The sequence below is a fragment of the Microcebus murinus genome, chromosome 5, assembly GCF_040939455.1.
Source record: "Microcebus murinus isolate Inina chromosome 5, M.murinus_Inina_mat1.0, whole genome shotgun sequence".
In the NCBI taxonomy this organism is placed as follows: domain Eukaryota; kingdom Metazoa; phylum Chordata; class Mammalia; order Primates; family Cheirogaleidae; genus Microcebus; species Microcebus murinus.
Window position 1 is genome coordinate 30,330,412 of NC_134108.1, and position 27,597 is coordinate 30,358,008.

The window sequence follows — 27,597 nt, forward strand, 5'->3', positions numbered from 1 at the left end:
GTAGACCCTTCCAACTAATCACTTAATCACTTAGGCTCAGTCATCTAGGTTTGCTGAAGTTCTTTACAAGGACTTTAGTGAAAACCTTCCTGTTCATCTAATGTCTCTCCTCCCAATGATCAACCAGAGGGCGAGTCTTGGAGCCACAAACAATTCTTCCCATATTCCACTCCTTCACCCTTCTTCTGGTCAATTGCACAGTGGCACAAGCCCAGGCTCTGACTTGCGAGGGTGCCATGCCACAGAGACTCTGGGGCCTTCCTGCCTGGGTTTGCTTCCTGCCTCCAGCAATCACTAGCAGAGTAACCTTGGACAAGTGACTTCACAGCTTTGAGCCTCCATTTCATCATTTGTAAGATGGGAATGGAGATAATAGGGCCTCCTTCAAAAGGGCTTTTATAAGGAGTAATATATAAGATGACTATTGCGTAAAGCACATATTGGTACATAGAAAGAACTATATAAATGTTAGCTATTATTATTATGCTTTTGTCAGAGGTGAATTGTCAGTGTAATTTGAACCATGAGAAAAGGCCATCTGAGTCTAGGCTGTTTGGTTCTGGGTACACCTTAATAAGTTCAAATATTAGGTTCATTTAATAAAATAAGCCACCAAAGGAAATTCCCACTAGAAAAATATTTATAATTTTTTGAGTATCTACTCTATGTCATGCACTAGAACTAAAATTAACCTACTGTTTTATAACTTATCAAGCATTTCCCCTATCTTTAGATCATTTAATTCTCCCATGAAATCTTCTGAACCTGAGATCATTGTTTTTTTTATTCATATTTTATAGATGGAGCTCAGAGACGTGACTAAGTGCAAAGTCAACAGGCAAACTCAAGACTCAAACTCAAGTCTTCTTTTTATTCTAAATCCTTTGCTCTTCCACCTAAAAGCTGCTGAAGAGGGCAGCTGGATCTGAGCTACAAACTGAAGTAGCATGGTACAAACCCAATCACATCATCTACATACAATTTTTAAATAAGATTATCATCTTTAAAAAGCTTCCACCAATTCCTCCTAAAATCAGGTGTTCCTTTCTCTTTTGTTCACCTCATCACCATCCTCCCACTGGTTGGCCCAGAAATGTGTTAAGGGCAGAGTTGGGGATGGAAGAAAGGGGACTCCATGCTGGCTCTGAGGGGATATGGGGCACATTTCTAGGTCTGGGCAAAGTTGGGTGAGCAGTTGTCATGACCGTGTGGAGGAGACACAGGGTAGGGGTGTCACCTCACATGTATATCACCTGTGGCCCCTGACAAAGCCCTTTTCAACCACCCTTCAAGGTTCTCCTTTCATTGTGAGGCCTTCCACGGAAAAAACATCTTCCCTCCCTTCATAAGAAGAAATTTGAGGCACCAGGATGTGAGTTGAAGAGAGTTCTGGAAGGAGTAATTTCAATCTAAATTCCAGTCCTGACTATAGAACATTGGGAGTGTTAGTTATCCAAGTATCCAATACTCCTACCAATTTTTAAGTCATTGTTCTAAGACATGAATGTAATAAATTAATATAAAAGTGCTTTGTAAAAAACAAAAGAAACCAAAGTCCATTAGGACTTTGAAGACACAAGAAATCCAATCTTTTGTTAAATATTCTTTTAGGTGATATAAATAGAGTGAAGAAAACCCCTTCCTCTCAGCTACATTCCCGTGGCCCCCTGTGAAAGGAGGATAAAAATCCCCGTATTATTTATTCTCACCCTTTTGGACACTGAGATTGCTGGGCTGTGTCACAGTCTTCTTCCACCCATGGGGTTTCTCCTGAAAAGCATAAGAAGGAAATCTTCATACTGCTGCACCACAGCTAAGAGAAGCAAGTGTTCATCAGACATGATCTTCCTGAACTGCATAATTCCTGTTACTCTGATGACCAAATTCTTCCAGTGCACATTAAGTGCTGTTTCACTAGTAGACAAGGGCAGTCCCTTGAGTGACTTGCAGAGACAAGTAATCTACACTAACTGAATACAGGATGGCAATCTTTACCAAGAAAACACAGATGAGTTCTTTGGCTAAAAAGGGACATTAATTATTTCTATTTCATCTTCTTCTTCCTCCTCCTCTCCTCCTCCTCCTCCTCCTTCTTCATAATGTTTTTTTCCCTAAAGGACAGTATTTTCCCAGCTGCTAGAATAAATGGGTTTAATAAATATAGAGATACAGTTTAAAGAAAAGAGAAAAGAAAGCATCAAAAAAAGAAATAACCTCCTCCTATAAATCTGGTCTTGCTGCTTAAAAAAAAAGAAAAGAAATAACCAATAACCAATATCAAATGGAAGAAATTTAACAAATGTTTAAAATTGTAACAAAAAAATTCTTGCTTCATGGATGCTTCTCTTTATAGAACACTCCAGATAATTAATGAAGTAGAAATAACAGAATATGAATGTCACTGTTTGCAACCCCTAATGGATCTAGGCAATGATTATCCATGGCTAACATCCCCCAAAAGAGACATCAGCAGACCTGATAGGCCTCTTGATGAAAAGTGACACCATCACCTACAAAGTATACTTGCAAAAAATAAATAAAGAAATTACACCTAAATCTTAACAGTCCTCTGGCTCTAAGCACTAATTTGCAGAAAATACAAAGGATGACAAAATTCATATATCAAAGAGGTTGCATCATTAGCAAAACCCAGACTGGAAAACTCTATAGGACAAATAACCCCATTTCTTCAACAACAACAACAAAAAAATGACAAAGGGGGAAAAAGAGGAAGGGAGAATGTACTTTTAAAGGACTTGAACTATATCAGGCAGTTGCAATATATAAAATCTATTTGGATCTTGCTTCAGTCTTTTAGAAAAATTTGAACACTGGATATTGATGACTAAATAATTATTGATGATTTTTTAGATGTATGAATGGTATTGTAATTTTGTTGAATTCTTTTCCTTTTTAGATGCATTTTGAAAATATTTACAGGTGAATGATACTAACTCTTGAATTTGCTTTGAAACAATCTAAAATTCGGAGAGAGAGGTTAGGGGCAATGAAGAGTATATTTTGTTAAGGGGAAAAATGTCTAAAACTTGGAAATAGGCAAAAGGAGCCCTGATCACTAGATCATTTCTATGTCATGCTGGGAATTATCTAAAAATTCACATATGAATTATTTAATAACCAAGGGGTATGTATCTTTATCTAGTTCACTGTCGTTCATTTTACAACTCAACATTTACAACATCAAGTTACTCTCTCTACCTCTGTGTATGGTAGAAATTTATCACAACATTTTACAAAAGTCTAAACTTAAAAGATAACAGTAAATAGCTGGTTTCTTGCATAAAACGATTCAAATTCTCTCAAATTACTCTCTGAACATACAATTCAGACAAAAGTCATTTAACGTTTTAAAATTTAAAGTGTTGAACTCTCAAAGTGAGAAAACGTTTATATTTTTTAAAAAATATAATAAACTGAAATGATTACATTTATTTCATCAGAGTAAACCAACACTTCAACACTGCTTATAACGACTACTTTTGTTTCTGTTAAATTGAGGCACTACTATGCGATAAATACAATAGAAAAATTTACCACATGACCTAAGAATCAGTCTTGAGATTGTCAGGGGCAAGGGAAAGCTTCCCCTTTGCCCTCTGAAGGTTTGCTCAAAAATCAACTCAAAAAATGCTGGTTGATTGGAGGAAAGGCATATAGATTTATTTGATCATAGTTTTATGCCTTCAGAACAGAGATCCAATCCCCCATGGGGTGCAGAAGCATATTTACCATCTTGAGGTTACAGAAAGAATGGAGACATGGATCCTGGCAAAACAGGATAGGGGAGGGAGGAGAAGAGGAATTCTGTTGAGGGGCAATACAGGATTAGTAGGGAGAATGCAATGGGCTTGAAGAACATACAAAGGTCTGGGACAAAGTGTGCTGGGCTCAAAGAACAGGCAATGATTTGTGACAAAATTCTTTCCAGGTTTGTTGACAGATGTTAGTCTTCCTTCCTGCAATATGGGTACAGTTAATGAAAGCTCAGGGAAGGGACCAGAGGTAATTGTTTTCTTCTTTGGTAGGTCTAGACTTTAGGCAAATAAGGAAACTTCAGAGAACATCATCCTATGCTTTGGAAGACAGAGCGAGGGAGGAGTGGAGGTCAAAGACACTTTGAGGTTCCTTTATCAGTTCAGCATGTACTAGCACCATATTTGAGCACATCAGTTTCTGAACTCCAACAAGATAAAAAGTAAAGATTCATAAAATTGGAAAATTGCAAAAAAAAGAAAGAATATAGAGGTCAGAGGTAGTACCTCTAAGTGAACTTAGACGAAGAAGCAGACTATGTCCTATACTTGCCTTTATGAATTTAGAGGAATTTTTTTAATGATACAGCATTCACTATTACGCATTGAACAATTATTATTTTAAATAATTGTTCAGTCTTTTCTGACAACCTTTTTAAGTGATTTTTAATTATGTTTTGCATAAAAAGAGATTTTTCTATTAGCACAAAACATTTTCTACTAGTAGATTATAATTAATATTTCTGCTATAACATTTTCTTCTTATTTTAAAAATCAGAATTCAGCTTAATCTCTATTTTTTTTTTGGTCAGTGTCAACTCAATTGGGTGTGGTGTTATGAAAAAGAGTTGATAATTTGAGGAAATTTTGTAGCTATATGTATATATGTGCATCTTTCATAAATTTCATCAGAAATCCTGAGGAATTGGTGATTTTAAAAAAATTCACATCACTTATGAATGGGTGAGCAAGTGGAATAAGGCCTCGAATAACCTGAATTCTAATCTTGATTCTGCATTAACTTCTTGAGCGCCCCTAGCCATTTATCCTTTAAGAACACATTTGTTTTAAAAATAACCACATTGACTTAATAGGCTAATATTTGAACTTGATAACCTCTTTTGCCATGTTTTAGCTTTAGGATTGGCCATTCTGGGTCTCAAACCACAAGCACGTCTAGCATGATCACTAGGTTGGAAAAGACCTTGCCTTACAGACAAATATGGGACTTCAGGCTCTCTTTTCTTTTCTATATGTATGCTATGAGCTTCCTTACTCTATAGTGTACAAACCACACTTCCTCCCACAATAAACACATTTGATCTTTTTTTCTGTATGGAGTATCTAAAGAGTCTCTGACTTGTTTTAATTTTTGCAGCCTAGTAAACTTACAGAGTTCCACTGAACTTGCAGGGGCAAATGAGTCAACATCCTTCTGCTTACCTTGGCAAATGCTCTTATAGTTAGCACAGCAGTCTTTTCTCTGCAAACAGTCATCTGAACACGAGCAAAGGCTGGACTCTAATCTGGTCTCCCCACAACGAAATTTATTGCATGTCCATATTTGAGCTGTGAAATAACACAATTCATTGCTCAGCATTTATACATTTCCAATAGTAAGATAAGTATCCAATACATAAGATATGACTTCCATGCATTTCTTTCTCTATTATTGTAACAGTTGAATTCATGGTTTTTTAATATTTGCATTAGTAAATAAAAGTACATAATGCCAAATGAGGGGTGACATACCACTTTTCTGCATTGGCATAGGTGGCAGAGAGAAATGCAGCTTTATAAGCTGCAACTTCAGTCTACCTAGCAGGTACAGTGTGAGTTTGGAGAAGCTCTGAACACTGGTCCTTTCCCATCCCAGGGCAGAAGCTCCCCACGGTGCAGAATCACTAGCCCTGACTGATTATTGCCACCAAAAAATACCTTTACCCAGCCTTGTCTAAGGAAAAACAGCAAGGAAGAGACAGTGACAACAGAAGTAACAAGAGCATAGTCATGTATGCAGTGAGAATGTAGGCAGGTCAGGGTCCCTCCCAGTGGACAATGACAGAAGTAGCAGAGCTGCTCCCACCTCTGTCTCTGAGGTTCTCTCAGGCTTAGAATGAGATCAGTTTAAACAAATCCCATTGCTAAAAGCAGCAAGAGCCTGGAGGAAGGCTGTGCCCACTACCACCTGCTAAGAAACGGTGACTAAAGTAAACATCAGCCCTGTGCTTAGACAAACAAGTGGGATAGGTGACTGCAGTGTGCTCGGGCTGTGCATAGAGTTCTTCATTTCTAGCATTTATTTACTTAGAAAGAATCTTTGGAGATTAAGGAAAGGGAACGCAGATCTCTAACTATATTTGGTTATCCCCTTCCTCTTGCTCTTTTCAGAGAATAAAATGTAAGAAATTCTATTGCTCTACTCTTCACTCTCCTCCAACCACTAGACAATCTCCCCCTTCCCTGATTACTTAGAGAATTCAACATTGCGAGCTGTCTCTTCCACCTAGAAAACAATGTTTCTGAGCTGTGCTCTGTGGAGAATGACCAAGAATCACCAGCTTTCCAAGGGAGTCTTATGCACTATAAAGTTTGAGAACCACTGAAATGAAATGAAATAAGATGTTAAATTAAGCCATTATAAAACTCCATTGAAATGTATGTAATTATACAGCATTTCATTTAATGTAGTCTATTATCCCTCAACCTCAGTTAAATAAAGTGTGAACTCTGCATTTATCTCTATAAAAGGGGAAATGATAATAAGACCCCATAGAAAGGTGTTATGGGTTGAATTGTGTCCCCTAAAAAGACATTGAAGCCTTAATCCCCATTCCCTGTGAATGTGACCTTATTTGTAAATGGTCACATCCAAATCACTTGCAGATATTCATGTAAAATGAGGTCATTAGGGTTAGCCTTAATCCAGCATGACTGGTGTTCTTATAAAAAGGGGAAATTTGGACACAGATACACACAGAAGAAGACTACGTGGAAAGACACAGATTATACGAAGGTTAAGGCAGAGTTTAGATTTTCCTTCCACAAGACAAAGATTGCCAGCAGCCCCCCAGAAGCTAGGAAAGAGGTATGCAATGGATTCTACCTCATAGCCTTCAGAAGAACCCAACCCTGGCAATACCTAGATGTTGGACTTCTAGCCTCTAGAATTGTGAGACTGTGAATTTCTGTTGTTTAAGCCACCCAGTTTGTGGTACTCTGTTTTAACAGCCCTGGGAAACTAAAACACAAAGTGTGTAGGTGAAAATTTGGGCATGCATTAATGATAGCACAACCAACATGCTCATAAACTTATTCTCAGAATTCATACTTGATTGCACGCAGGTGTCTGCAAAATCCCAGCAGCAATCCCCTCGGTCTTTGCATCCCACATCACAGCGACAGCCCTCTAGTCCGCTGTAAGATGAATCAAAGCATTTCTTCCTGCAGCTGCCTGTAGAGTAGAGGAAATAAGGAAACCAACATTTAGGAGTTATCCACTGTCTCATACCTGGATGGTGGGAGCACACAGAAGTACTTAGCACAGACTAGGACAGACAAATAGAGGCTTCTTATGGTGCTGCATGATCCGCCAGTGCAGTGTGATAAATAGTGAGACACTGACACAGGCGAGGAGGACATAGGAGCACATGGAGAAAGGACAAAACTAGCAAGAGGCTTTGAGGACCCTATTGAATCTTGGGATGGGGATCAGGATTTCAAAAATCAGTGAAGCTTAGAAAGGCAAATCTAGAGAACGGCAGACAGGTCATGATGGCTAAGGGGTAGAGTTCAAAGGTCAAGATGGGCTGGTGAGAGAAATGGTGCATACGCCATACTAAGAAGCTTGAAGCCTAACCTTTGGTCATGGGAAGCCATTAATGAGTAAGCAGATGTGTGTTTTAGAAACTCATTCCAGCTGATAGGTGAAGGGGAATAGGGCGGGAATGGAAACTCTTGGGCCAAGCAGGAGATGCTAACCTAAACTTCCCTTCCTGAGAGAAGGGAAGTTCAGTTTTCTAGATATCCTAGCAAATACATATCTAGGAGGGAGTCTGACTATTTGGGTCAGAAGCTCAGACAACAGAGAGATAAACTAAAAGTTTGGAGTCATCAGCATATTAGTGATAATAAGCAATGGGAATATTATGGTTTTTACTGTGCAAGGAGTGTGTGCCCAGCTACGTGTAATTTCCCCTTGCTATGTATTCTTCCTGACTATTATCCTTAATTCCCTTATGATACTTGCTTTCTTCTTTGTATTCTACAGGAGTCACTCGAAGGCAAAGAGGGCACAGAATGTGTTTGGGGAATTCAACTACACATACTTTGTCCTCATCCCTTGAAAACTATGCATGGTTTTAAATTAATTAATTGATTCTATGTATATTTATTTTAACATCATTAAGTTTCAGGTACTGTGCTAGGTATTAAGGATAAAATGAAAAAGAATGCAGATATGTTTATAGAGACTTTATGTTAATAAGTGTTTGGTTTTTTTAAAAAAAGTGGTAACTACAAAGCAGTAGTGAATATTATATGGTAATGGGACAAGTTGTCAGCTATATGAGGAAGAGGAGTGAGTCTCTTAGTATTCTTGCCTAACATTATATACAAAAAATTAATTTTAAGGGCTTAACAAAATATAAATGTCTCAGGAGTTAAGTGGTTAAGAAAAGTACATTAGGATACTCATTTTCAAAATGTACCAAAAAGATTAAAGAAGATAAGGACTGATATAAAAGGCATTGAAAGCAATAGCTCTCAAAGTAATAAATCTCCAGAACTCATCCTACTGGTAGTTTGATCTTAAAGGATATAATACGGAAGACTCAGATTATTTTCAAAGTACTAGTATAAAAGGTTAGTGAACATATAAAAAAATAGTGCTTTGTCACTAGCAATCACATCAATGAGATTTACTGGTTTTGGTAGTATAAATTCACAAAGTCTTTCAGGAAGGTTATATGACAACATAAAATAAAATGTGAATTTAAAAAAAAGAAAGATAGAAAAGGTATAGAAAAAAAGAAAGGAAAAATGAGCTCATAAAAACACAAACGTGGCCGGGCGCTGTGGCTCACGCCTGTAATCCTAGCTCTTGGGAGGCCGAGGCGGGCGGATTGCTCAAGGTCAGGAGTTCAAAACCAGCCTGAGCAAGAGCGAGACCCCGTCTCTACTATAAATAGAAAGAAATTAATTGGCCAACTGATATATATATAAAATTAGCCGGGCATAGTGGCGCATGCCTGTAGTCCCAGCTACTCGGGAGGCTGAGGCAGGAGGATCGCTCGAGCCCAGGAGTTTGAGGTTGCTGTGAGCTAGGCTGACGCCACGGCACTCACTCTAGCCTGGGCAACAAAGCGAGACTCTGTCTCAAAAAAAAAAAAAAAAAAAAAACACAAACGTAACATTGCTATTATCTGCATAAAATCCCTAGAAGAATATATAATAATGTGATAATAATCTTAGTTACCTCTAAGGAGGGAAACGTGGTTTGTATAGGACAGTAATGAAAGAAACTCTTGAATGAACAATAGGATTATATTACCTATTCAAGATATTAATAATTTCAAAAGTCTGTCTACAAAGTGGAGGACATTTTCTTTAAAATATTTATGTCCAATATTATAGTACGCTTTTTAAAAAAAAGTCCTGTTTTAGAAATATACACTGAAATGCTTATGGAAATAAAATGATGTCAGGCATTTGCTTCAAAATAATATGGAGACGAGTTAGTGGATAAAGGTCCAAATAAAACAAGATTGGTCATGAATTGATACAGCAGGGTGATGAATACATGAACATTTATTCAACCAGTATTTTTACTTTTGTATGTGTTTAAAATTTTTTATTAATAAAAACACTTCATACTCTTTGATTTCAGTTATTTTACTTCTAGACTCTATCCTAAAGGAACACAAAGATCTACATTCAGAAATGTTCTCCACAGTCTTATCTATAATTGCAAAAATATTTGTAAAAGTGAAACAATCTTAACATACATTAAAGAGAGGGTATATTAAATTATTATATAGATCTACATAAAATAACATCATAGGCATTTTTGGATGCCAGTATAAGTTATTTTAAATAAGTTGTATCTGTTATTATTTCTAGAAAGCAAATTACAGAATAGTATACAGTTTTCTCATTAAATGTAGCTGGTTGAGTAATCTCATTTACCTTCTCAGTCTCCCCAAATCCCACAAAGATGTCACAAAAAGAATAAGGGAAAATAGTTTTTAAAAAGACATAAACACTTTAAATGGAATAATAGAAGATGGGATTTAGGAAAAAAAATTTGAAAGACAGAAATAACAGAATGAAGGAAGCAACAACTATTAATAGATGCCTAAGAGGAGGGAGTCCCGGGAAAGATAAAAGCCCGGTGACTTTTCCCCAGAACCCTAGAGAGAGGTCTTGGACTTGGAGACACCAGGTACCATTAGATGGGGGGAAGAGAGACAGGCACAACCCTAAATGTAGAGGAATTGAAGTCCGAATGTGGAGCAGTGACTGCCCACCCTGCCTCCACCCCAGACTAGGAGGCTCAGAATCTGCAGGAATTGGGAGTGGCTTTCATCACAGAGAAAACAGACTTAGAGCAAGCTAGCAAAAGGACCAACAAGTCTTACTCTGAAAAGGAACAGATGGTCACCAGACATTTGAGGATAGCATCCAACATGAGAGCCAAAAACCAAAACAAACAACGTCGAAGAAAAACTTGATTGAAAAAAAAAATAATGCAGTGAGAAGAAGAGTGAAAACACAGACACACAGACATACACATTATTGAGATCATCAGAAAAAAAGAGAGAAGATACTATATCCATACAATAAGAAAGAAAGCTAAAATTAAAAAAAAAAAAGAAGTAACATTCAGGGTGCCCTTAGAAATAAAAATATGAGAGAAGTAATAAAAAATTCAATAGAGGGGTGTGGTAGGCAGAATTATGGTCTGCAAGAAGATTTCATGTCCTCTGGCACTGTGAATTTGTCATCTTACACAACAAAGGGATTTTGAAGATGTAATTAAGGGAACAAATCAATTGATCTTATTTTTTAAAAAAATATAAATTTATTTTGGTTTAGCAATACTACATATAGGAAGACTCATCCGCAACATTGCTGATCCTAAAACAGGGAGCTAGTGCTTAAAAGTGAAAAAAAAGAAAGAAAATGGAGATGATGTTATTAAAGAAATCATATCATACAATTTGCCAGAACTGAAGTGCATAAATTATTATAAAGTTGCCTATCAAGTTTGCCAGGACAAAACTCGTGGTAAGAAACCAATAAGGTTATGAGATCTTGAAAATCTACAAAGAATCACCAATCGGAATGGTATAAAATTTCCTAAAAGCAACACTGGATGCTGTAAGATAGGGAAGTAATGTTTTCCAATTTCTAGAAAAAAATTATTTTCATCTTAAAATTCACTATCTAGCCAACTGTCAAATGTTAGATTAGGAAAATAAAGACATCTTTAGATAGGCAAGGACTCACATTATTTTTCTCATACATTCTATTTTAGGAAGCTACCAAGGATGTTCTTTAACAAATAAGGAAGTGAAACAAGAAAAAAGAGATTTAAAAGAAACACAAGGGCCAGGTGTGATGACTTAGGCCAGTAATCCTAGCACTCTGGGAGGCTGAGGCAGGAGGATTGCTTGAGCTCAGGAGTTTGAGACCAGCCTGAGTAAAAGTGAGACCCTGTCTCTACTTAAAATAGAAAAATTAGCCAGGCATGGTGGTATGTGCCTGTAGTCCCAGCTACTTGGGAGGCTGAGGCAGGAGGATCGCTTGAGCCCAGGGGTGTGAGTTGTGATCATGCCACTGCACTCTATCCTGGTCAACAGAGCAAGACCCTGTCTCAAAAAAAAAAAAAAAGAAGAAGAAGAAGAAGAAGAAAAGAAAAAGAAAAAAATATATATATCCTATAGATGGTGGGTTAACTGAAGTGGAGAATGATGAGAATGGTCCAAGGTTGGGGTTTAGGAGAACAGAGGTACAGAACAACGAGTAATAGAGATGAAAATGACAAGGGTGCTGGCATAAAAGGGGCTGGAGCTAAATACCAAAACTGGGTGGGAGAGAGAAGGAAATGATGCCACATAGGACTGATTGAGGTGAAAGGAAGAGAATAAGAAAAATGAACTGCGGGAAGCCAGCCAGGAGGTATACTAAAGAAAAATAAATAAATAAAGGAGTGAGCAGACGAGCTGGAACAATAGAAGGTTGTTTTTTTGGGGTTTTTTTTCAGAGATTAGGTGTGCCTTTTGCAATCAAGTTATGTGATTTGCAACTTAAAATAGCCAAAACATGATGCCCATTTGTGTGCACTAACATCAGAATGATACCCGCAGCATGGCCTGCCAACATTCACTGGATCTGGACTTACACCAAGACTCAGAAACATAATAGCGAGTGACAGAGAGGAATTTTCTAGCTAATGTTCACCTTTTCAGATCTGCTGTGTTCCCAGGCTATACCAGAGGATCTCAGTGTTTCTTCTGTGAAAACATGTCTGGAAAACTGCCAGTTAATCTCACCAAGAGTCTTCCTAATGAGGAAGGGATCAGACTTTTCCCACTGGAGTCAAACCAGAAGTCATCAGTCAAATTGAAAAGAGCCATGGATCACCTAGCAACTGGCCTCATATTTCACCTTAGCAAAAGCATCAAAACAATATATAAAAAGATTGCAGGAAATCCTATTATATAGTCACTTTTATATAGTATATTACTAGTCATACTACTCATATGGGATATGGCAAAAGGGATGTAGAAGTGTTTGTATGTTTTGAGGCATGTTTCTCCTATTTTTCTTTGCTTCTTAAGACAAAAAAAACATTTTGAAGCTCTTGTTTTGCATTACTTTTAAAGTTTCTGGCGCTACCTACCCAAGAAATAGTGAGATTTCAGAGACGGAACAATATTAGCGTGGTATCAAGGTGCAGAGTGGTGGCAGAAGGTCATGGGAGTGGTGCAACCAAGACTTTCAAGGCCTGGACACTTTGTCATCAGACGCTGATTACAGTAGGAGCTGAGATGGAAAGTCTGTGATCCAGCTGTCAAAGTCCTCTACAAAGGTGAGGAAGGGTAAGGGAAAATACTGGAAGGATAATGAATCTCAAAGGAGCAGGGGTGTTTGTATAAGAGTAAAAGAGGAAAGTCCAGAAATGACGTGGAAAATGCCAACCACAGTTGTGGTCTCCTGATAAGTGGGGTGTGGGAAAGAGAGACGCCCAGAAGGAGAGGACTGCATCCAGAAGAGAGGAGCCTTAGGGAGGGAGATAAGTTTTAATAGATTAAAGCCAGGAGAAAGAAAAAATAAGAGAATGTTTTGAGAAAATGCTGAGGGTTATACCTTGATTTTCTGGTTTCCTGAGTCCAAGTCCCAGACCTAATGCAAGCGACACAATCACCAACAAAGCAAGAAGAACCTATTGCAAAAAAGGAAAAGTAACCTTTACAATTAAAAAAAAAAAAAAAATATATATATATATATATACACAAAGATACAAATAACCAGCCTCTCTGAGTACGTTCTCTAAGTACCTACAGCAAGCTAGTTATGTGAGATCCCAGATTCAACAATGATAGACATGTGTTATTTAATGTCTGAAAATAAGAGAGGAGGTTTGGGAAGAACTTTAAAATGCGATTTATTACAGATCTTCAAATTCAAATACATTCACTATTCAAATGCAATGAGCTTAACCCCAAATTGAGTTGAAGTAAGAATTAAAACCACAAAACCACTTTGTTTGCCCATTTTTTCTTTTTTAATGAGACACCTGTTCGGAGATCATCTATCAAAGAACTTTCTAGGACTGTGAAATCCTTAACTGCCTCATTCCTAGGGAGCAGAGTTGGCTTTTTCCTCCCCTACTCTATCAGAGGATAATGAGAATATTTAATATAAGTAAAAAATATAGTGTCCAAATAATTAACTGGCAAGCTATCTGCTTTGTATCTTCAGCTCATATACAAATGATTTAGAGTAACTTGGAAACTGCCTGACCAAAGATTGTTTGTGTCATTCATTAGCACTGTGCTGACAAAGCTCTTTGGTGCAGTGAACTTTATGCTATGATTAGACTAAACTATGATATAATTGAAGGAAATTCTTCTCACTTCCCTCTTTCCCCATCCATAAAGTCCAAAGATAAGCATGCTGAAAGATCAGTCTTGAATACTATATATTGTCAGAAAGAATGGAAACAGACACAGAAATTACTTAGGAAAGTATTTTGCAATAACCTTTGTTTTAGCTTGAAACATAAATAGGCTGGGTGCAGTGGCTCACGTCTGTAATCCTAGCACTCTGGGAAGCTGAGGCAGGAGGATCACTTGAGCTCAGGAGTTTGAGACCAGCCTGAGCAAGAGCAAGACCCAGTCTCTACTAAAAATAGAAAAATTAGCCAGGCAACTAAAAATAGAAACAAAAAATTATCTGGGTGTGGTGGTGCATGCCTGTAATTCCAACTACAGGGGAGACTGAGGCAAGAGAATCGCTTGAGCCCAGGAGTTTGAGGTTGCTGTGAGCTAGGCTGACACCCTGGCACTCTAGCCAGGTGACAGAATGAGACTGCATCTCAAAAAAAAAAAAAAAAAAAAAAAAGCCATATACATACAGTAACTTTGACAAAAGAAAAAGCTGTAACCTCAAAATTTGCTTAGATAATTAAGAGCTACTACATAAACTACTGATTTTTGGAAAGTTTGTTTTCATTCTGAGAGTCAGCTGGAAAATGAACACACCTAACTTTTACAATGGACGTGAATTCAGTGATTGGGAAAATGTGCTAAAATACTGGGCAAACAGTTGTCACATGAGCTCTCAAAATTAGCCCAAAGGTCACAGATTTCAGTACGGATTCATTTAGTGGAAAGATTGGAGAGTAGAAAGTGAATTTAAACACTTATTAAATAACACCATGAGCAGCTAGTCCCTTGTCCTAGTGCTCTCAAGCCACAGGCAACCAAAACTAGGATCACTACAAAACAGCCAAGCAACACTGGGAATGCCTCATGGTAAACCTCATGTATCGTAGACTTAAAAATTAATATATTTTGGTTTGTATCTTATCTTTGATACTTTCACTGTTCAAACTTGCTGGAAAAATTGACATCATCTATCTCTAATATTTAACCTTTGAATCCATCTCTTCATGATTTTGTATTTGTTCCACAAATTTATGGCTTGCTCTCTGCATTATTCTGTAAGCTCCTTAAGAGTAAGAGGTGCATTTTTAATCTCTTATAATCATTTATTCTAAATGTGTAATTCTGAAGAAGTTTCTGGATATTGGGGTGCACATGTATCTTAAACTATCTTGTGCTGTGCATAAAGTGGGAAGGATACTTTGGACTCCAAAAATCACTGAGACCTCAACCTTTGGTTTTAGTTTGGCTAGATAAGGCTAAGGTGGGAGGATCACTCGAGGTCAGGAGTTCGAGACTAGCCTGAGCAAGAGTGAGACCTTGACTCTACTAAAAATATAGAAAGAAATTAGCCGTACAACTAAATATATACAGAAAAAATTAGCTGGGCATGGTGATGCACAACTGTAGTCCCAGCTACTCAGGATGCTGAGGCGGGAAGATTGCTTGAACCCAGGAGTTTGAGGCTGCCGTGAGCTAGGCTGATGCTATGGCACTCTAGCCTGGGCAACAGAGCGAGACTCTGTCTCAAAAAAACAAAACAAAACATAGTAGATACCTTTACATTTCTGAAATGAAACTTTAGTCCAAATTTGAAAACATTAGGGTATTTTTTAAACAATGATTTAGAAATATTGAACTTCATTATATGTACTTAAAACAATCACTAGAAGGATTCAAAGAAGGGAAATAAATGATGCACAAATTTTGCCTCCAAGGATTTTATCATTTCCTGAATTGATAAAGTAGGATAAACATACTATGCAGCATAAGAATGATCAAGAGCTCTCTAAAATTCCCAGAAGGATAAAGAGTAAATAGTATACATTGAAAGTAAGATGTGCAACATTTGGGGGATGGACACGCTTGAAGCTCTTACTCGAGGGGGGAAGGGGGACATGGGCAATATATGTAACCTTAACACTTGCACCCCCATAATATGCTAAAAAAAAATAAACCAAAAAACAAAAGAAAGTTTACTTTGTTAATTGGGCTCAATGCTTGCATATATTGTTTCATTTACTCCTTAAAACAACTAGAGAGACAGAGAGAATGATGGAGACATTAAGGTAGGCAATTTAGGAAAAAGATGAAACAAGATAGATGAAAAAATAATGCAATTGGTTTTGGCTTGAGGTACTGTGTGGGGAGCCAGGAAGCAGGCATTTGAAATTGGGTGGCAGGCTGGGCCCAGTGGCATGTGCCTGTAGTCCCACATACTCAGAAGGCTGAGGCAGGAGGATCATTTGGCCAGGAGTTTGAGACCAGCCTGTCTCTAAAATAAAATAAATAAAATAAAATAAATATCTAAAAAATAATTTAAAAAAAAAGAAATTGTATGAAAGAAACTCAGCAAAATATCAGAGCTAGGGCTTACGATGAACTTGCCAAAGGAAAGATCCTTATTTGGATAAGCTTATGTCATAATTTGCATTGAGAAGAAAGACTAACTGGCCAAGAATGCAGATAAGGAGAAAAGTCCTACAAATAAGAATTTCTATGACACTCATGGTGGAAGCAAGGGAAGAGAATAATCCAAAGTGAGAAAACACTCAATAACATCCATAATTATTTTTAGGGCTAAGCAGAGGAAGGACAGGGAGAGAATTAACTTTGGTGGTGGGGAGTGGGTGGTACTTAAGCACAGTAGAAACAAACAGCACAAGTAATCATTGGGTGAAGAGAAAACCCTGGCAGTGGAGACAGCCTCCCTTTTCCCCAAAGTTTGATGGTGAAAGGAAAAGAGAAAGTAATAAAATAAAATTTAAAAAAGCTTTTGTAGCCGGGCGCGGTGGCTCACGCCTGTAATCCTAGCTCTCTGGGAGGCTGAGGCGGGCGGATTGCTGAGGCGGGCGGATTGCTCGAGGTCGGGAGTTCGAAACCAGCCTGAGCAAGAGCGAGACCCCGTCTCTATTATAAATACAAAGAAATTAATTGGCCAACTAATATATATAGAAAAAAATTAGCCGGGCATGGTGGCGCATGCCTGTAGTCCCAGCTACTTGGGGAGGCTGAGGCAGGAGGATCGCTTGAGCCCAGGAGTTTGAGGTTGCTGTGAGCGAGGCTGACGCCATGGCACTCACTCTAGCCTGGACAACAAAGCGAGACTCTGTCTCAAAAAAAAAAAAAATAAAATAAAAAAAAAAAATAAAAAAAAATAAAAAAGCTTTTGTTTTCTTTTGGGGGAGGTGGGGTTGGGTAAGGGGTATAGCAGGGGAGATCTTGCAACATAAAATGACAAGAAAGAGAAAATAGGCAAAAGAGACTATCTCTAGGAGTGAAGTAAAATAGAATAAAACCAACTGTTCGGCAAAGAATATAAAATACAATGATTTCAATTTCTCACTCTCTGGTTTTAAAATATTCATGCAATAAAAAAGTGCACTGTGGCCAGGTGTGGTGGCTCCTGCCTGTAATCCTAGCACTCTGGGAGGCTGAGGCTGAAGTATCGTTTGAGCTTAGAAATTCAAGACCAGCCTGAGCATCAACGAGACTCTTATCTCTATAAAAAATAGAAAAATTAGCCAGGTGTCGTGTGCTCGCCTGTAGTCCCAGCTACTCGGGAGGCTGAGGCAAGACCATCACTTGAGCCCAGAAGTGGGAGATTGCAGTGAGCTATGATCATACCACGGCACTCTAGCCAGGGTGACCAAGAAGAGACTCTGTTTAAAAAAAAAAGTGTGACCGGGCACGGTGGCTCACACCTGTAATCCTAGCACTATGGGAGGCCGAGGCGGGCAGATTGCTCGAGGTCAGGAGTTCGAAACCAGCCTGAGCAAGAGCGAGACCCCGTCTCTACTATAAATTGAAAGAAATTAATTGGCCAACTAATACATACAGAAAAAATTAGCTGGGCATGGTGGCACGTGCCTGTAGTCCCAGCTACTCGGGAGGCTGAGGCAGCAGGATTGCTTGAGCCCAGGAATTTGAGGTTGCTGTGAGCTAGGCTGACGCCATGGCACTTACTCTAGCCTGGGCAACAAAGCAAGACTCTGTCTCAAAAAAAAAATTGAGGCTGGGTGCAGTGGCTCACGCCTGTAATCCTAGCACTCTGGGAGGCCGAGGCGGGCAGATAGCTCGAGGTCAGAAGTTTGAAACCATCCTGAGCAACAGCCAGCCCCCATCTCTACTATAAATAGAAAGAAATTAATTGACCAACTAATATATATAGAAAAAATTAGCCAGGCATGGTGGCGCATGCCTGTAGTCCCAGCTACTTGGGAGGCTGAGGCAAGCAGGATTGCTTGAGCCCAGGAGTTTGAGGTTGCTGTGACTTTGGCTGACGCCAGGGCACTCACTCTAGCCTGGGCAACAAAGTGAGACTCAAAAAAAAAAAAAAGTGAGACTCAAAAAAAAAAAAAAAAGTGAATTGGAAGGTAATTATAATCACACCAAAAACCCCAAAAATCAATGCTGCAAAATGTTTTGTCATGCATTTCAACTTTTTAGATTAATCAAATATTAATTTATTGTTACTCAAATTTATTGTAAAACATGATTGAAATATTAATTTGCATTACAATTGTCATAAAGGATAAAACTGAATATAATTACTGAAAATTTTACATTTAAGTAGCAACACAAAGAAATCTAAATGGGGAATCATACACTTTCAACATTTGTCACAAAGCTAGAAAGACTAAAATTAAGAACTATACTTACAGCACAAATTATTTTGTATTTCCTAAGAGTGTTCTTTTTAACAGGTTCTTCTGTTGACAAAGTCAGCATTGATTCCATTGTTCCGGCAGTTGCACAGAGCTGTTTAATCAGAATGGAGTAGTGCTCCTCCCTTTCTAGAGTCTGGCAAAGACAAACTGTGAGTTACATGGCCGTGCCTGACTTTTAAATGGCTGCGAAGATCACAGCTCTTAGTGATTGAGCAATCTAGAGAGAGGAAAAGTGCTGTAATCGTAATAGTGTCAAAAGATTAAAGTTCATGCCTAGCATATTGTAGACAACTGTTCTTACCCCCCTCAATGTATACTAAATGCTAATCAAGATATATGTAATGAGAATAATTCAATAATCAAATTTTAATACAATCTGATCATTTATTATCTTTAAAAATAACCCCAAACACAAAGCTTTGTTACAGAAATTCCAGGAAGTTTCTATTTGTTATGTAAACTTCATATCAGAGTTGAAAACCAACAATTCAAAAATGTGCCTTGAGGCTGGGCACAGTAGTTCATTCCTATAATCCTAGCACTCTGGGAGGCAGAAGCAGGAAGATTGCTTGAGCTCAGGAGTTCGGAGATCAGCCTGAGCAAGAGTGAGACCCTGACTCTACTAAAAATAGAAAACTTAGCCAGGCATCATGGCACTCACCTATAATCCCAGCTACTTGGGAGGCTGAGGCAGGAGGATCACTTGAAGACAGTAGTTGGAGGCTTCAGTGAACTATGATTGATGATCATACCACTGCACTCTACCCTGGCAATAAAGTGAGACTCTGTCTCAAAAAAAAAGTACTTTGACTACAACAGGAATTCTGAGACTCTACTGAACAAATATAAAGTACTTAATTCTGTGGCAATTATAGTTTTTTATTTTATATATGTCTATATATTCTTAAGTGAGGTTGAATATTTCAAATCTGTGGTAAGTATGTCTTGCATTCTACAGTGTTCACAATTTAAGATGTTTGTTTTTGTATATATTATCTCATGTCCAACATAACAACATCCTTTATAAACACTGTAGTCTTGTTTTTAGGTGAATTAATTAAGGCCCTGATTAATTAAATTAAGCTACATGACTTACTTGTCCAATGTTACCTACTTACTAGAACTGGAACCTAAGTTTTCTAACTCCCCAAATCCAAGGCAATTTTCACTAATCAATTTAAATTCACTGTTTTCTTATTTATATGGACTGAGACTTCCTAATATATATACTCCGTGCTGAGAAGGGGCTAGAGGATTATGATGAAAGAAGCTAAATTGATAATAGTGTGGCCAAAGAGAGTTATAGCAAACGATGGGCATTAAGTTATTCCAGTTTCAGGGACCCTAAGCCAGTGATTCTCAAAGTGTGGTTCCACAGAACATTAGTCCTAAGATAACCTGCTTGGTCAAATGTAGCTTGAGAAACCATCTCTAATGTAAAGAATATAAACATTCTGTAGGCTATGGTACATCCTTTGGCAAACACTACTTTAACTAAACTCTTCCAACACTAAAGGCAGTGGAAAAAAATATGAAAAGAATCTATCCTAATAGACAATGACTCCTAAATGTTAAGAATATTCCTGAAAATCACATCCAAATCTCTTTTTTTGTTACTGAAGTCCACTCCCTTAAGAAAAAGTCTGCATCGTGAGGGCCACATTTCCTTTTATTTGTGGATTTGAGGATTTGTGCCAGGCTTCTCCATCACCCGCTTGGCCCAGTATTCACCCACTGCGCCAATTCCCCCATGGGCCTAACCAGTGGAGACATTGGCATTAGTTGCTGAGACAGAAGGAGTTAGTTTTAGAACTGGAAGATGCCACAAGATCATAAAATCTACGGGCTTGCAGAAATATTTCCAGGAACTTCATGGACTACAAGGTCTTTATAAATCAGAAACAAACAAAAACAATTTTGAATAATTTTAGCATGTGGTTTTCCACCCTGAATGAATGTAGAAGCACCCAGAGAAGTTTTTTCTTGTTTGTTTGTTTTTTTAATTCCAAAGCCCAGGCTCCACTTTATTTGAATTATCTTCTGTAGTTTGGCCTAAGGCAGAAGTATTTTGTAAATATCCCTCCAAGTGATTCATATGTAATGAAGATCAGTCTAAGTACTTTACTTTTAACTTCTTTTATGCAAATATTCCCTAAGTATTCTAATCAAATTTTCAAATTTCAAAAGACCCACCCAAGGGGCTTGGTCGCTTGCATAAAATTCTCTTAGTTACTGATATCTCAGAAGTGAGATGCCACCAGGTCCCAGCTTCAGTGTTTTGCTGTTGTAGCTTAACTGATTTCATAAAAGAAAGATCAAGCCCACATCACAATTTGTCTCAAAAATTAGGAGATCCCTAGTATCTATGTTTTTTACCTAATCATTGATTATGTGCCTTTAATTTTTATGGGTTTCTGATTGCGGGTTTGCATTTATAAGTGGTGTTCTATCTACTCTGCCTTAACTCTGTTCCCCCGGGCTGCTACTTTTCTTCCCTTCCGTGGTGCTTAGTTTCATGTGTCAGCTTGGCTAGGCTGTAGTATCCAGTTACTTAATCAAACACTAAGCTAGGGCATTGCTGTGGTGACATTTTGTAGATGTGGTTACGATTATAAGTGGCTGACTTTTAAAAAAGAACATTATCTTTGATGATGTGAATGGGCCTCACCCAGTCAGTCGAAGTCTTTAAGAGCAAAAACAGGTTTCCTAGAGAAGAAATTCTGCCTGAAGACAGCAGCACTAGCCTAAGTTGCCAGCCTGCCAGCCTGCCCTGTGCCACGGATCTTGGACATGCCACCCCCCCACAATCAAATGAGCCAATTCCTTGACACAAACCTCTCTCTCCCTCTTTCCCTCCCCTCTTCCTCCCCCTCTCTCTCCTGATTCTATTTCTCTGGAGAACCCTACCTTATATACTCTTTGAACATCATTTCACATTCCTTGTTTTTAAGACTTTGCTTCGTATCTGATCTCTCACCGTATTGGACTACCAGGATTTACACTCTTGGTTTCTGACTAGTTTCTTAATTTTAAAATCTTTGTCTTGATATTTGTGAAGGTAACTTATATACCTGGACTCCAGAATATTCACCTGGTTCTGATACCCCAGTCGCACTTTCAGATGCTGATTCCTGGTACTCTCCAGGATGTGACTTGGTTCTATACCAGTTTTGTATGCCAGGGTACCACTGCCTCTGGCTCCATATCTTTCCTAAGTGAATCATTTCCTCTCACACTGCCAGAACTTCTTTCCTCTCTTCTTTCACCCTCATCCCCCTTCCCCATTCAACCCTGAAAAACAGGGAGGTGGGGAAAAAGAAACCACTAGATGAGGAAGTCAGGAGGCTTCTGATAATGTCTTGGTTCTGTCACTTACAAGTTAATAACTCTGAACATTAAATTCTTCACTTTAAAGAATTATTAGAGATTATTAGATTATCTCTAAGTCAATAAATTTGGGATTTTATAGTGGAGACATTTCTTAGTCCTTCAGGTCCTGAGGTGAGTAAACCTCAGGGAATGTACCTGTGTAAATTACAGTAGGTATAGTAAAGATGTTGGCATTGCCTAGCTGTTGGTCATATTTTCTGTGATAGCAATTCCCATAACTGAACCCTAAACCCCAATCTCTCTGGAGTCTCTCAAATTTTAGAAACTTCTTTCTAAGAGCTTACCTGATCGCTGGACACCAGCCAAATCTGCACCTTCTGTGCCACTTAGACTTTGGAATAGACTGCCTGTGTCACCTTGATCTGAACTTACCCTTTCTAAGTTAACTGGAGCTTGGAAGCCTTCCTATTCTTTTCCCTTTCAACTTCAGAACAGTCTGTACCTTCTTGGTTCTTAAAGCTTCTCTCTGCATATTCTAATGCTTAATGGCCTAGAACACTTGCACTCTGAGAGGCAGCTGCCATTACATCCTTTACCAATCTAAATCATAAACACTCTTCACATTTTAGAAGGTCCTAGTGTCTTCAAAATTCTGAGAAATTGTCTAAAATCACAGAAAATGTGATTTTAGAAATCACAAAGAGCATGTCAAAGAGAAATCAAAGAGCATGTCAGCTCCATGGGGGCAGGGGCTAGGTCAATTGGGCTTGCCATCTTGTTTTGCTGTCTAGCACAATGGCCACTTGTTGTCTCAGGAAAGCCCCAGAGGGCTTCCAGCATCAGCTTCCTTAAGTCTCAGCAACCTGCCCTTCCTGATCCCAGCGCTAGAGCTTGGGTAGCAAGTGGACAAGCCAGACTGAGAGAATCCAGAGAAACCAGACACTCAGAGGAGGTGTGGCCAAGGTGAGGCAGAGACTAGGTCCAGGTCCAACAGAGGAGGAAGAAGGAATCCATCAAGGAAGGAAGACCTCAAATAATAACATAACAACAGACATAGCTGGGCAGGTGATCAATTTCATAGAGGGCCAGCATGACAAAAAGGCAGAACAAATTACAGAGACATTGATAAGTATGTAAAGCAAGCAGGAAGCTAACCAGATAGGCTGTCCACAAGCAAAAAAGGAATCTTCAGGGAAAAAAGAACTTGACATCCAATCCTGGACATTCAATATTGGAGCTGAGTTTAGAACTAACTGTTTAGGTGAGAATGGTGTCAGCAATGCCAAACCAGGCCCAAGACACAATGGTACACACAAAGAGATAAGGCAAAAACCTCAGCATGGAATATGGAACCCCAGTTCCTGGAACTGAAATATAAGTAAAATGGCTGGGTTACTACACATCCAAACAATGACTGTGACAAAGTAGAATCAATGATTGTGCATTGATTTCAGTGTTTGGCGGTACTCAAATGTGTGAAAAGATATTTTCAGAATGCAATAAGTAAAATCTCATTACTAATCCACACAGATGAACATTTATAAACAATTCTAAAACAGGAAACCTGATGTGATGACTCCTGTAGCATTGCAATTGATTTCTACTGAACGAACAGCATTTCTAAAGTCATCTCTGGGTGCTGGAGGAGTGCTTCTCCTACTCTGCCTCAAGTGCAGAAATCTGCCCTCATAGTGTTGGATTTCTAGAAGCTATGTCTTGTTCATTTCAAAACTCAGAAATAATTTGGTTTCCAAAGATTTTCCAGGTTTTTGTAGGCTCTTCTTGTTTTTAGCACCTTCATGAGGACCCCATGGATGGCTCACCTTGTAGAGATATCTCCGGAAGAGACATCCTAAAATCACCATGCTACCAGAGCCCTCTGAGGCTGGGAGAGCAGCTCCACAGTGCTAGGCCATGAAACAGAAGGTACAGGTCATATACTATCTACTTTTCTGGAACCTTGCATGAGCTATTTCCAAAACCTGGAAACCCTCTCTGGCATGTCAGCTCCATGGGGGCAGGGACTAGGTCAACTGGGCTTGCCATCTTGTTTTTCTGTCTAGCACAATGGCCAGCACCTAGAAGACATTCAATGAAGACTTGCTGAATACATTATTTAATGGTTTCAGAAAATAACATTGGAGATCTAAGCCCACACACATAAATGCCTAGTGAAGCAAATAGTTATAAATTATGGCAACCTTACTAGGTATAACTTAATAATGCTTTGCTATACCTGCCATTCCAGAAATAGCTATTACCTGAGAGGAAGCCTTGCCCATAAAATAAAGTCATTTTTGGATGCTTTTGTGTAATCCAGAATATCAAATAACAACTGAGCACCACCAAGACCCAGACTTGTGGCAGGTGTTAGGAAATGCAAGCATGTTCAGTTTCTGTATCTATTCTAAAGAGATAAACTTTAATGTAGTAGAAGAAACAGGTATTTTAAACCATAATATAGTAGTTTACTATATAACATAGTGTTATATTTGATATTCCCCTGGTATTAATAAAGTACCAGGGGAATAGAGGAGGAAATAATAAATTTTTCTAAGTAAGGGAATTTAGAAAGATACCTATGTTAGTGTGCTCAGGCTGCCATGAGTAACATACTGTAAACAGCAGTGATATAAGACTCAGAATACAGAAAGCTGAGAACCCAGGCTTCTTGTTTTGTTTGGCTCCTGGAAGTTTGGCAGTCAGCCAGAACTTTACCTGCTTGTAGGAGATTGGCGGTTTCTTTTTGGGTGATGCAGATCAGCCTAACAGAAAAGACTTGAAGATACCAACTTTAGGGATTCCCCAAGAAACAATGCCTCCAGGCCATCCTATGATGATGTTCAAAGTTGACAAGCTCTGCCCACCTGCTAGGAGTTTCCAATTGGGTCTTTCATCCCCTACTCTAAATTATGATCAGAGAAGGAAGGATTCTCAGACTTCTAAGGAAAATCTATAACAAGGACAAAAGAAACCATAATAAATGACAAAAAGTTACTTGGAGATAACAGAGAATATGCAGAGAAAGAAAAATCTTGAAAAACTATCATTAATGTTGATAAAAATATAAGGAAAAACCTCAGAAAACAAGCAAAAAAGGAATCTTCAAGGAAAATAAGAACTTTTGAATATCAGATACATGGTAGCAGAAATTAAGAATGTAATACAAGTGGATCGTTATATCAAATAATAAAAGCCCTAGAAAGACAGAATCAAGAAAATGGAGGGGAAAACCACCAATGAAATAATCCAAGAAAATTTCCTAGAACTGAAGGTCATGAGGTTCAAGATTAAAGGGCTATTGACTGCCTAGGGTAATGGATGGGAAATAGACAGTCACCAAGAAACTTTGTAGTGCGGTTTCAGAACACTACCTATGGTAAAATAGAATTCCCAAGCTCTGGCAAGAGAAAATAAGTTACATGCAATTGCCTCAAGAATCAAAAGGCCTTAAGGACTTCTCAATACCTGAAGTAGAAGCAATGGGACAGTGGAATAATGCCTTCAAAGAAAATTATTTTCAACCGAGAATTTCATATACAGCCCATACTATTGCCCAAATATGAGAGTAGAACAAGAATTTTGCAGACATGCAAAGTTTCACAATTTTTACTGTATACCCTTTCCCAAAAAGTTATTGGTAGAGGGTTTACACTAAAGCAAGAGAAATAACTAGGAAGGTGGAAGACATGGTGTACAGGAAACAGGCAATCCAATACCAGATCAAAGCAACAACAACCCAGAATTAAAACAGAAGGAAGGCAAAGGCAAATGGGCAATGACAGATGTGGACAGATGTAGAAAGCAACCAGTCCAGATTGGAGAAGAGGAACTTAGGAGACAGACACATGATCAAGATGCTCAGTGCCATTGCACTGCCTTTGCATCCCAAGCATGAAATGTCACTCATCTTGACCATGTTCTGATGAAATGCTTCCTGTCCTCTCTGGGTCCTGCTGCTTAGGACAGCTAAGGGTAGACCTTTCATTTCATCCTACAATAGAGCCCCTGGAACTTGGAGGCAGGCTGCCTTAGATTAATAAACAATAAAACACAAGGTAGCCCACTCCCAGTGACCATATTTGGGCTAGCTATCCAGTACTTGGCTCCTACTAGAGCTGTGAAGGATGCCCAGAAGGTGGTGAGCTCTGTGTTTTCCAGAAATACAGCCCCATGATCTTTCTCACTGACTTTCCCAGAAGAGGCCCTTGTAAACCCTTCAGGAAGCCAAAGCCAGACTCTGATCCAAGGACTTTATTCAGCTTTTGCTTCTAGGAAGATTTTTACTGGCAGGGGTAATGTACTTTTTATCTTACACATCTAGCTTTGTGCTTGCTAGTCAGCTTTTGTAATGAGAGATACATATATAGTTGGATAAAAATATAAAGAAAATCAAGAGAATGATTGACCCAAGAGTCAAGATCATGGTTGTTTATAGGAGGAGGAAGGAGACACCACTGGGAAGAAGGCACACCATGGGATGCATGTGGTTCTGGCAATGTTCTATTTCTTTTTTTTTTCTGTATTTTTAATTATTATGGTTAGATAATAGTTGTATATCCTTATAGGGTTCATGTGATGCTTTGATACAGATATACAATGTGATTAATCAAATCAGGGCAATTGGTATATCCATCATCTCAGGTATTTATCATATCTTTTTGTTAAGAACATTCCAATTCTACTTTTTTTTTTTTTTTTGAGACAGAGTCTCACTTTGTTGCACAGGCTAGAGTGAGTGCCGTGGCGTCAGCCTAGCTCACAGCAACCTCAAACTCCTGGGCTCAAGCAATCCTTCTGCCTCAGCCTCCCGAGTAGCTGGGACTACAGGCATGCGCCACCATGCCCGGCTAATTTTATATATATATATATTAGTTGGCCAATTAATTTCTTTCTATTTATAGTAGAGACGGGGTCTCGCTCTTGCTCAGGCTGGTTTCGAACTCCTGACCTCGAGCAATCCACCCGCCTCGGCCTCCCAGAGTGCTAGGATTACAGGCTTGAGCCACCGCGCCCGGCCCAATTCTACTTTTTTAGTTATTTAGAAGTATGCCCTTATTGTTCATTATAGTTGCTTTGTTGTGCTATCAAATTTTGTTCATTCTATCTATTTATTTATTTTTGCACCCATTAACAATTTTCCCCTCCCGGCTACCCTCCCCAGCCTCTGGTAACCATCATTTTACCCTTTGTCTCCATGATACCAATTGCTTTTAGTATTTAGCACCCACATATGAGCGAGAACATGTGAGATTTATCTTCTTGTGCTTGGCTTATTTCACTTAACACAATGTTGTCTAGTTCTATCCATATTGTTGCAAATGGTCATTCCTTTTGTGGCTGTATAGTATTCCACTATGTATATGTACCACAATTTCTTTATCTATGAATAAATATATTTTGATGGACACTTGGTTTATTCCAAATCTTGGCTATTGTTATAGTGCTGCAATAAACATGGGAGTGTAGCTATCTTGTTGATATACTGAATTCCCCTCCTTTGAATGTGTGGGATTGCTGGGTCCCATATCAGTGGGATTTTGGGGTCATATGGTGGTTCTATTGTTAGTTTTTTGAGGAACCTCCATATTCTTCTCCACAGTGGTTGCCCTAATTCCATTCCCACCAACAGTGTATGAGGGCTCTCCTTTT

At 38.6% G+C, this 27,597-nt stretch overlaps 1 protein-coding gene across 1 annotated transcript in view; it reads right to left on the bottom strand.

Moving 5' to 3' along the window:
* The window catches only part of ENPP3 (ectonucleotide pyrophosphatase/phosphodiesterase 3), a 76,605-nt gene extending 57,829 nt beyond the window's left edge, over nucleotides 1–18,776 (bottom strand). The window contains exons 1-5 of the mRNA XM_012736623.2: nucleotides 18,608–18,776; nucleotides 13,146–13,221; nucleotides 7,105–7,227; nucleotides 5,217–5,342; nucleotides 1,710–1,770 (exon numbers count right to left, since the gene is read on the bottom strand). Coding sequence (XP_012592077.1) covers nucleotides 1,710–1,770; nucleotides 5,217–5,342; nucleotides 7,105–7,227; nucleotides 13,146–13,221; nucleotides 18,608–18,685 — 464 coding nt within the window. The 5' untranslated portion in view covers nucleotides 18,686–18,776. The remainder of the gene's footprint in view (nucleotides 1–1,709; nucleotides 1,771–5,216; nucleotides 5,343–7,104; nucleotides 7,228–13,145; nucleotides 13,222–18,607) is intronic.
* Nucleotides 18,777–27,597: the final 8,821 nt, after the last annotated feature.